This window comes from Egretta garzetta, unplaced genomic scaffold, assembly GCF_000687185.1.
Source record: "Egretta garzetta isolate BGI_Z169 unplaced genomic scaffold, ASM68718v1 scaffold4, whole genome shotgun sequence".
Lineage (NCBI taxonomy): Eukaryota > Metazoa > Chordata > Aves > Pelecaniformes > Ardeidae > Egretta > Egretta garzetta.
The window spans coordinates 2203321-2214195 of record NW_009259329.1 but is presented as its reverse complement, the minus strand read 5'-3'; the positions used below and the strand labels follow the sequence as shown (position 1 = coordinate 2214195).

Below are 10875 nucleotides of genomic sequence, written 5' to 3'. Positions count from 1 at the left end.
CTCTTCACCGACGTGGTGCTGCGGGCGGGGAACCAGGCCTTCCACTGCCACCGGGCCGTCCTGGCCTCCTGCAGCCGCTACTTCGAGGCCATGTTCAGCGGTGGCCTGAAGGAGAGCAGAGACGCCGAAGTCAACTTCCACGACTCCCTCCACCCCGAGGTGCTGGAGCTGCTGCTGGACTACGCCTACTCGGCCCGGGTGCTGATAAACGAGGAGAACGCGGAGTCCTTGCTGGAGGCCGGGGACATGTTGCAGTTTCAGGATATTCGGGATGCTTCGGCTGACTTTCTGGAGAAGAATCTCTACCCTGGGAATTGCTTGAACATGCTGCTGCTGTCCGATGCCCACTGCTGCGAGCGGCTGCTGGAGCTGTCCTGGAGGATGGCGTTGGCCAACTTCACCTCGCTCTGCAAGACTGAAGACTTCCTCCGACTGCCCAAAGACAAGCTGCTGGAGCTGGTGGAGAGCGAAGAGCTGGAGGTAGAGGATGAGACGCTGGTCTACGAAGCTGTTATCGGTTGGATCCGGTACGATTTGCCCCGACGCCACGAAGTTCTGCCAGAGCTGCTGCGCTCCGTCCGCCTGGCCCTTCTGCCCGAGTCCTACCTGCGGAAGCAAGTGGCTGGTGAGAAGCTGGTGCCCAGCCACAAGCTGGGGGAGGAGATCGTGGCCGATGCCGTGCGATGCAAAATGAAGATCCTGCAAAACGATGGCCTTGTGACAGGGTGCTGTGCCCGACCCCGCAAGGTCAGCCAGGCCCTGCTGCTGCTCGGTGGCCAGACCTTCATGTGTGACAAGATTTATATGCTGGATCATAAAACCAGCGAGATCATCCCTCGTGCCGACATCCCAAGCCCTCGTAAAGAGTGCAGCGCTTGCGCCATTGGGTGCAAAGTGTACATCACTGGCGGCAAAGGCTCCGAGAACGGCGCTTCCAAAGACGTCTGGGTTTACGACACCCTCCACGACGAGTGGGCAAAAGCTGCTCCCATGCTGGTGGCACGGTTTGGCCACGGCTCCGCTGAGCTGGACCACTGTCTGTACGTGGTGGGGGGTCACACAGCAGTGAGCGGTGCCTTCCCGGCCTCTCCCTCCGTCTCTCTCAAGCAAGTCGAACACTACGACCCGCAGCTGGACAAATGGTCCTTGGTGGCCCCTCTCCGAGAAGGCGTAAGCAATGCTGCTGTGGTGGGAGCCAAGATGAAGCTGTTTGTTTTCGGTGGCACCAGCACCAACCAGGAGAAGCTGCCCAAGGTGCAATGCTTTGACCCCTGCCAGAACCGCTGGACGGTGCCTGCCAGCTGCCCCCAGCCCTGGCGGTACACGGCTGCCGCTGTGGTGGGCAGCCACATCATTGTCATTGGGGGGGACACGGAGGTTTCCGCCAGCTCCGCTTACCGCTTCCACAGCGACACCTACCAGTGGTCCAAATTTGGGGATGTCACCGCTAAGCGCATCAGCTGCCGTGCTGTTACGTCGGGTAACAGACTGTACGTGGTGGGGGGCTACTGCGGGGCTCAGCGCTGCAAAACGCTGGACTGTTACGACCCATCATCAGACACCTGGAGCAGTGTCACGACAGTGCCTTATTCCCTCATCCCCACCGCCTTTGTCAGCACCTGGAAGTACCTGTCTGCCTGAGTCACCGTGTGGCAAAGAACCTGGAAGGTAAATGGTTGCGGATCCACCCAGAGCTCCTCTGTATAACTTTGCGCTGCTCAAGGGTTAAACTCCGAGGGGCAGATGCACGTGGATCTGGACTGGAGTTGTCCTAGAGAACAGCCTTGTGCGAGCAGCAGCTCCAGAAACACGCTGGTGGTTTGGGATCTAAAACCCTGCAGGGGCAAGAAAGTCTCTTTAGGTGCTGAAATGCTGTGGGGAGAAGATTAGTATAAATAACAAGACACTTAACCTGGCATCCCAGCCCTTCCCCTGAGTCTTGGCCTATGCAAAGATTTTGGGGAATGCTCTCCGAGAGGAGGATTGGGTGTCATCCCTGGTACAGAAAGCTCGTAGAGTCGATGGTTGTGTTAACAGGCAGCCTGGCTGCAGGAGCTGGGATAGACCGCGCGGTGCCATGGGGGGGCTGGCTGCTGCTTTTAGCACAGCCGCCTCCTCCTGGTGCCAGGGTTAATCTGCGAGTGGCACCCAAATGTCTTGTGAGGGCTGTGAGCTGGTGCCAGAACAAGATTATAGCTGGGATTTAGTCCCAGAATGGTTGGTAACTGCATTTGTAAGACAAGCCCTGTCTACATATAAACACAGGGTTTCTCTGCTTCTAATTATTCTCTGGTGTCCCTTTCATGCCATTTCTTTTTCTGCTACACAGCGATTAACTTCTTAAAAGTTTGCAACTGGAATGAAACCTTTTTAAAGGCTCTTGGCAGAAAAGATGCCAGTGAATCACAGATCCCTGAAGGTCGGTTTTTTGGGGTTTTGCTGCGTGCTGCTCTCGCAATAGTTTCTTCTGCACTACAAGGCTTCACACCTGATTTTGCCAGTGTCACACTTCACCGAGTGTGATCCGGACACACCGATCCGGACAGGAGTCATGGACAGCAGGAGCACCTCCTCCTACCTGGCAAGTCTGTGAACTGTCCTGGATGCCAGCCCTTCCGTGGATCTCGTTAGCATCAGCAGGGCCCACGGCAACACAGCTTTGTCTTTGAACCGCTTCTGTAAATCCCCTTTGCTCAGACCAGCGAGGGGATGAGCATGGAGGCACCTCCTTGGGCTGGCAGCTTGTGCTGGCTCTTGAGACGGCGAAAGGTTTCCAAGTTTTCTCCTAACTCGTGTGATCTCAGAGCAGGAACCAGAGGAATGGGTTTTTTTACTTCTTTCTTTGAATATTTTAAGTGATACTTACGGAAAGGACAAAGGAAGCTCTTCAGTAACCGGCAGCAGGCTCTGGACTGCGCTGCTGTGACTTGGAACACAGGCAGCACCAGAGGCAGTTGCCTGAAATGTCTTAACACATGAGAGTGCTTTGCCCACGGGCTGGTTCTGTACACCTTTTCTTTTTTTAATACAGCAGTTGTGTGTGTTTATTACTCAGCCTGGAGCTGCTTCAATAAATCTGGATAAAATCCCGTGTGTCCCTTGCCTGTTCTGTGTGCTTCTGCTGCAAGTTTTCCCAGCCCAGACTTGAGAGAACGATTAGCAAAAGTAGTAAAGAGCTCCTTGCTTCAGAGTCCAGACCTTCATCAGCCGGAGAGGGCTCAGATCCTCTTATCTCTTTGTAACACAGGACTTAGGAAGGCTCGGGTCCTGTACTGCTTTTCAGCTTTGATGGACACACAAATCTGTTTAAAACTCCACAGATGAAGCTACTCTCTGCCCTTATCTGGTTGTCCTCTGTGGAGCTGGGTTTCCTCACTGCCAAAAAGAATGGAGGAAAGGACCCGCGGGCTGCACGCTCCAGGCCCTGCTGCTGGTGGTGGTGGTTGGGAAGGAAAAGCTCTGTTAAGGGTGGGGGGTAGGAGACAGGAATCAGGATGGTCGGAGGAAACAGGCACCAAAGGTGCAACCAACTGTCTCGCCTCAGAAGCATGGTTTGGGTGCGATCCATTATTCTATCTCAGAGTTAAATAAATCAATGTCACAGCCCTTCCTAGCTGCTAGTATAGGCAAGAGCTGACAAGACTGGAAGGAAGGAAGCTGCCCTGCTGCTGGTGGCTGAAGCAGATAAACTCACTTCATTTCCATCTTGTTTTCTGATGCCACTGCCATTTTCAGCCTCCAGGTTGGGCCTTTTTTCATTTACCCTTGCTGTGCCACCTCTGCATTGCTTGCCCAGCCCAAGGGGAGGCTTGTGCACCAGGTTGCAGGGAGATGAGCCCACAGCCTGCCCCGCAAACCCAGCTGGGGGCACCGTGGGCAGCAGCATAGAATCACAGAACCATTTAGGTTGGAAAAGACACTTTAAGCTCATCGAGCCAAACCATCCAGCAGCCGGAGCGTGGGGCAGCTCCCAGCTTGGCCATGCCTCACAGGCAAGCAAGCTTGCAGCCCTGGGGAAAGTCACAGCACAGGACATGGTGGGGACAGGAAGCATCTCAATCCCTGTTAGCAAGCAGGGAGCTGCTTCACCTTTATTCTATCTACAGCTATTCCTGAGGGTAGGACAAAGTCCAACTTTGCTCAGCAATTCAGAGGAGCGGAGGTTTCATTCATGGCCATTTGAGCAGCAGCTGTTTTATTTATGCTGCCAAGCAATAAGCGTTGGCTCCCTGCCACATCCGCCTTTTGCACCAGGGACAAAGTGGCTTCTAGCAACATGGGTCTCTGTCTGCCTCCTGCTCCTGGCGCTGAGATGTTATCTGAGCCACATTCACGGCGTTTTCAGCTAGGGGAGCGAGCAGCCCTGCTGCTGAAGCCTTTGCAAGTGTCTGGGAATAGTTTCCTCCTTTCAAAGCACACTTACAGCTAACTACCTCTCAGGGAAAGCCGGCACTTCAAGCACACCTGGGCTTGGCTGCTCTGCAGCAGCTCCACACTGCTGGCAACAGAGACAGCGAGAGCTGCATTTCATTGCCTTAATCCTCCTTCACCTGGCAGAAAGCCCTGGGCTCTCCCTCCAGCTCCACCTCCTCCTGGCAGGAACCAGCTTCCAGCACAGCAGGGAGCACCCCTGGGGAAAACCAGACACCTTTTTCTCTTGCATGCTTGACATCATCCCAGCAGACCTGTTTTCCCAGTTTGACATCTCCACGAATGGATCCAATCACTACCTCAGTGACGGGGCCAGAAGATTTAGGCCAGCTGGGCTGCAGGTGACTTTGGTTTCAGAGTTAATTTGGTTACTGGGACAGAAATCCTCCTGAATTAACAGAATTCATTTAGAATCTCAACATAGCTCAAACCTACCTCTCCTCCTAGCCCGTCGTGGCTGCACCCCTCCAGCTGCAGGAGCTAGACCCCAGCCCAGTCACATCTGGAAGAGGCATACGGGCATCACTAGGCACAAAGCCAAAACAATCTAAGCCTGACATCGCTCTCCCGTGGGATGTTCCTCTTCTCACACCAAGCCTACGAGCCACCATAGCCAGAGAAATACAGTATCAGACTGACCCACCTCCCTCCTGGCCACAGGATAATGAGCCAGTGTCCATTTTAAGTGAAATTTACTGCTTTTTGCATTTGTAGGTGCATTCTGCTCAGCACCTGCTGCCAGAGCACCAAGCCTTTCTCCCTTCTCCTCCACGGATGGGCAGTGCTGTTAATTGCAAAAAAAAAACCCAGCACAGCAGTAACTGAGAAATTCCCTTTTTCTGTCTGAGACTGGACATGGATCATTGGGATGCTTGGCAGTACACCCACTGCACATCTAGCAAGGAATTGGGGCGCACGGTGCTGTTAGGACAACATTCCACGGCAGCCCAGGAAAAACAAAGCGCTAACTACGCACAGCATGATTGTCTGTCCGTGACTTCCAAATATTCTGGAAGGGAAGAAGGACATTCAACACCTAACCTGTCTGAAATCCCCTCAAAACTTGCATAAACATAAGAGGTTTCAGTTGAATATGAGGAAAAACTTCTTTACTTTGAGGGTGACAGAGCCCTAGCCCAGGCTGCCCAGGGGGGCTGTGGAGTCTCCTTCTCTGGAGATATTCAACCCCCACCTGGACAAAGTCCTGTGTAACATGCTCTAGGAGAATCTGCTTTAGCAGGGGGGTTGGACTGGGTGAGCTCCCGAGGTCCCTTCCAACCCTTGCCATTCTGTGATCTCACATGTAGTCATCTGGGATAGCTTCAGGTCTGGCAACACACTGTGCCCCGTACAGCGACGAGGCACCAGCTGCGGCTCTGGCCTGGGAAAGGCGCCTACATTGTGCTGCTCAGCGAGGATTTTGCATGCTCCTGTGTACACAGAGCTGTGTAACAAAGCGATCCCTGCTGCATTTGAGCCTCCTGTGCGTGCGACACTGTCCCAGAGCCAGGGACCACGCGTCGCACACTCCAACGCTGCCAGCTCTAAGGGGGTTTGGCTTTTATCCTTTGCCAGATCCCACAGGCCCCGAAGACACAAACGATGTAGGCACCACACAAGGACAGGCCCCACATATCCCTTGTCTGTTGAACCTTGGGCTGGCCCCATTGCCGGGATGAGAAATTAAACTGGATTTGAGTCACAGGGGTGAGGAAAGGGAAAAGGCAGAAACCATCACATTCCCACTGTCGGAGCGCACTACGGAGCCAATATCCCTTGTGCATGTTTGTCCTCAAGCATCTGGTTTGCCAATGAATCTCAGATGCACGTATGGGAACCATCAGCTGTGTCTCACCCACATGAAAGAGGAAGGTTTAGCATAAAGCTGGTCTTTGCCTATGGCCTTGGAATGATTCATTCAAATAGAAAGAATGTGGTTTAGGTTTCGGGTTAATTAGCTACAGATTTTAAAGAGAGACAAGGGAGGGCGGAGCTGCTGGAATACCGGTATGAGCAAGTTAACAGCTCTGAAGGCACCGTCATCCATCCTGAAATCGCACCCGCCTTGTGAAAAACAGAGACTGCGTCTCACAGATGAGCAACTGCGTTATCAATGACGCTGTCAGTCATGGCGTTTGCAATCACCAAAGGAATGTCTACCCTGCTGCTCTAGCAAGAACTGAAGCTTCACACAGAAACACCCACGCTCCTTTGAACACCGATGGCTGCAGCAGCACCAAACTTCTAACAGATGCAAATGCTGCCCGAGATTTCAACTTGCCCCTGTGGAGCCGGGCAGCTCCCAGTGGGAATCGGTGCTGCAGGGATCCCTCTTGGCCACGTTAACCCTGGATCTTCCTGATCCAGGCTCTTCTGTCTTTCTAGAAACAATTCCTACTGGTCCAACACATGATTATGGCTGCAGGAGAGTACAGCGCAATTAGAACATAAAAATTAAACCCATTGCTGTGGAAGCAGCTCCTCGGAACTTCTGTGCTAGACTCTCCCTCTCAGCTGTCCCCCACGAAATCACTTTGATTCCATTTCTTGCTGCTGAAAAATATTTAGAAATGGACATGAAGCTATCGCCTTGCTCTGGCGACAGAGATGTGGAAGCGCACAGAGGCAGTGACCTCCAGTGGCTGCTGCGGCTCAGCTCCCTGGAAGCTGAGCAGAGCAGCAGCAGATGTAAGAAATTTTCTCTTAAAGGAAGTGCAAGCAAAGGCTTATGCACACACCCACTCTAAAATGTCATTCACTAACACATCAGTCTGTTACTTCCCATGGTCAAGTCATATTTTAAACACTGCCGTGCCTAGAAGGTTTTGATTATTTACATACATTGGCAAAGTAGAAAAACTCGTGTTTTTCCAATTGACTTCCAGTTGTGCCGCAACCCAGATGTCAACCGCACTTCAGAGGCTGAAAAGCGCAGACTGTATTCTACTGACACTGCCTGTACACAAAGAACCTGGGTCCTCTGAAGATGCTTTGATACACACAGAGACTTATTGCTGCGCAAAGCGATTCCCAGCCTGCGCCACCAGCACTGTCACATCCAAAAACGGCTGAGGGGTCTCCTCCACGCTGGCTACAGCGCAGGATTGTGACGATAAAAATCACACCTCTTCCTCCGAGAGCACTGATCCTGATCCTGGTTCTCCCACTCTCTTCCCAGTTTTGCATCTGTTCTGATCTCTAGAAATGATGTGAGGTTACAGCTTCTGGGCTAGCTTGCCAGTATGCCACAAGTGGGGATTTTACCAGGAAACACAGCTTGCTGCCTCTGGAGCTGGGGAGCGCTGCACCAGCCAGCGGCTACGGGACGGTGCTGGGAGTAAGGGCTGCCAAACTGGCACAAGCACAAGGGAAAAAGTTTATATTTTTGCTATACTTGTTCCAAATGGGAACCGATACAGGCTGGGACAGAGCCAGGCACGTCTCCAACTGGCACCACGCAAAGTGCCTACAGGCTAACACCAGCACCTCTGCTCGCTTCGCTCCCCCACCAGTACGGTGAGCTCAGACATTTGGGGAGCGGGTGAATTTTTCCCTAGGGTGCTCACCTCACTGGCAAGGCCTGCAGCTATCGGGATCCTCCACTTAACACCTCCTACACTCCGTCCTCTCCTTTGGAAAACTCTCAAGAGTTTTGTTCATACGGCGCGTTATTTCTGTCCAGGGCAGAAAACGAGAAGCACGTGAGAAGCGGCTGCTGGTTTGATCTTTGGTTCAAACAGAAAATAATAAATAATTATATATACATTACGGCAGTCAGTTTTTAAATGCTTTTTTTTTTTATTGCTAGAAGTTGGTTTCAGTCCTATTGCAGCTCTGAAATCCTTCAGTGGAGAAACATTGCAATCATTGTAAAAATCATCATTTGGTGTGCTAAGATCAAGTTTAAAATTCATCAAGAGTGCACAATTCAACAGAATATTAACATTTAACCATCAACTTTACAAATAAAATAAGGACTACAAAGATGTTGCTACTGCAGTATCAACAGTAAAGGAATTATTTACAATGTTTACACCCTAACAAAAACCAAAACCAAACGCTTCCCCAACAAAATGGTCAATTTTACCATGGACCATGATTATTTATTAAATCTTTACAGTGCAAGGTGGGCCTAGAAACCAGACCTAAGACTAAAGAGCATCAAGAGGCTTCACAGCTCCAAGTGAGATGCACATGGTTATGCCAACAAGATCTACTTCCATGAGAGGAAGTAACCTGGAAGGAGGTTTTAACCTGGAAGGAAACTTCCAGGTTACAAACAGAAAGGGAATTCGAAATAAACTTCTCTAAAGTGCTCCAATTTCTTTCAGTACAAAAATATAAAAAAATGATTTATAAACATGGCACAAATGGTACGAACCAGAGCTCACACAAACGGTGTTTGATGAAGAACGTGCCGATGGGAAATGATAATGAGCTGCCGGTGGTTACACAGATGTTGGGTCTGGCCTCGAAAGAGCGAGCAGGGCAAAGGCTTTTCTTTGCCCTTTTCAGCAAGGTCAGGCAAGGGTAGCACATGCGTAACCTGGCGTCGAGATTTCTTTTTTTTCTTGTAAATGCGAGAACTGCTGGGGAAGACAACAAAATGCTCCGAATTCCCTCGCACGGGGGCACAACACACAGGGACTCCACTGAGCAGCACCGGGGAGCCTTAGCTCCTATTCTGCAGAGTTGAAAGCAGAAGTGAAACAAAATAGGTGTTTTTAAACCCCTTCCTAGTTTAAGTTTCAACTTTCAACGTAAATGCAAATGACAAACACCAAGTTCCATGTACGCAGGATCATCTGACTATTACTCAGAAAGACAAAACTGTCTGTAAATTATTAAGCTAGAAATACCAATTCTTCTGCCTCGCATTGGGAAGTGATGAGCGGTCTCAATTTGTGAGACGGGCCACAGCTACAATCCACACATAGCACAGTTAAAAAACCAGGAAAGCATTTACAATATGCACAGGGCAGATGCACTCGGTACTAGCGAACACGGAGGGATCTTCAGTCTGAAATACAAAGCCACCGTAGTCCGAACGGGAAAGAGGAAGCATCCCTTACAGCAGAGTTAAAACTGAAAATCCGAACCATAGAAACAGCCTCTACATTACAACATCACAAGATTAAAGAACAAACATGACAATAATTTTAAGGCCTTGACACAAAGCAAAGGCGGCGGCAGTTCAAAGCTCATGCTGTCATTTCCTCCACGCCCCGGCTCAGAAAGAAGCCGAAAGGCACCTGAGAGGCACAGAATTTTGAACTGTCTAATCCTCAGATATCGCTTAAAAGGGAACTTTTATCTGAAGTAATCGGAAAGTCAAATGGAACGGGCGTTGCTCACAATCAACAGCAGGTTACTTAGCTCAGGACGCAGCAGTATTTTGCAATCTCATCTGCCTAGAAGAGTTATGTTTCTAGGAACGAGATTTGAGTAGAGAGTCCAAAACGAGTTCACTCAACTGGTGGGATAATTTCACAGAATGGGTTTTGCAAAGTGAAGAGACGACCCATTATTCATTTCAAGAAAATCTTCCACCTGCTTCCTCAGCCTTCTCAAATAGTGTTCCCATACTCCGGTATGGTAAACTCCACACTAGCAATGAGATATCACAGCATTTCCTAATTCTGAAGCCTTCTCCCCGCTGGGCGCAGTACTGAACAGGACGCCACATGAATACCTAGGGCAGCACTTAAATGGTTTTGACCCCAGTGAAAGGAGATGCAGTCTCCATTCCAGGTGAAACCAGTTTTCACAAAGCTACCTGCAGCCAGAGATGTGGATTGAGGCTAGATAATGACTTTTAAGGTAATTTCTCAGTTACAGATCGCAGATCTGTATTCCAAAGAGCTTTTGGGGTGTTGAACCAACAGCCTGGCCTGTAACAGTCCTGTGTCCATTCGCTAACAGCCAGAACTTATTCGAAGCACTGCTGACAACGAGTATTAAACCAGTTATGGTCAAGTTAAAACATTAAAAGAAACGAGACCTCACTGCAGACTTTATTTTCCAGGTGTCACTGTTCTATATCTGAGTTCATCCACTGCACAGAAGCAAGCGGACAAATAAACCCCTTCAGTCCACAGAACACTCTCTCCCATACTTTAGGACAGGCACAAAATGGAGCCAAATAAAAGTTTCCAAAAATTGTTTTCAAATACCCAGAGACATCCCTCTTTGGTTGAGGTGATTTATTCCACTGATGCAACTTGGCTTTAGGCTAAAAATCCGAAAAACCTGGTAATTTAAGGCAATGGGGGCATAGAGTTTTCCCTAGGAGTGGCCCAGACCACAGCATGAAGGAGAGAGCACACTGTGCATTCTTGCTGCTTCACTGTACGTTGGCAGGAGAGGTTGCACGGGTATGGGAGATGACAGGAGTCTCCACATGAAAAAATCAGTCCTATAGAGCTGCCGGATCTCACGTGCTGG

The 10875-nt window shown here is 50.3% G+C and overlaps 1 protein-coding gene across 1 annotated transcript; it reads left to right on the top strand.

Moving 5' to 3' along the window:
* Window positions 1-6: 6 nt before the first annotated feature.
* On the top strand, window positions 7-2416 carry LOC104124374 (ectoderm-neural cortex protein 1). Its single transcript, XM_009636711.2, has one exon. It carries the CDS (start codon window positions 91-93, stop codon window positions 1639-1641), a length of 1551 nt encoding a protein of 516 aa, XP_009635006.1. The 5' UTR covers window positions 7-90; the 3' UTR covers window positions 1642-2416.
* Window positions 2417-10875: the final 8459 nt, after the last annotated feature.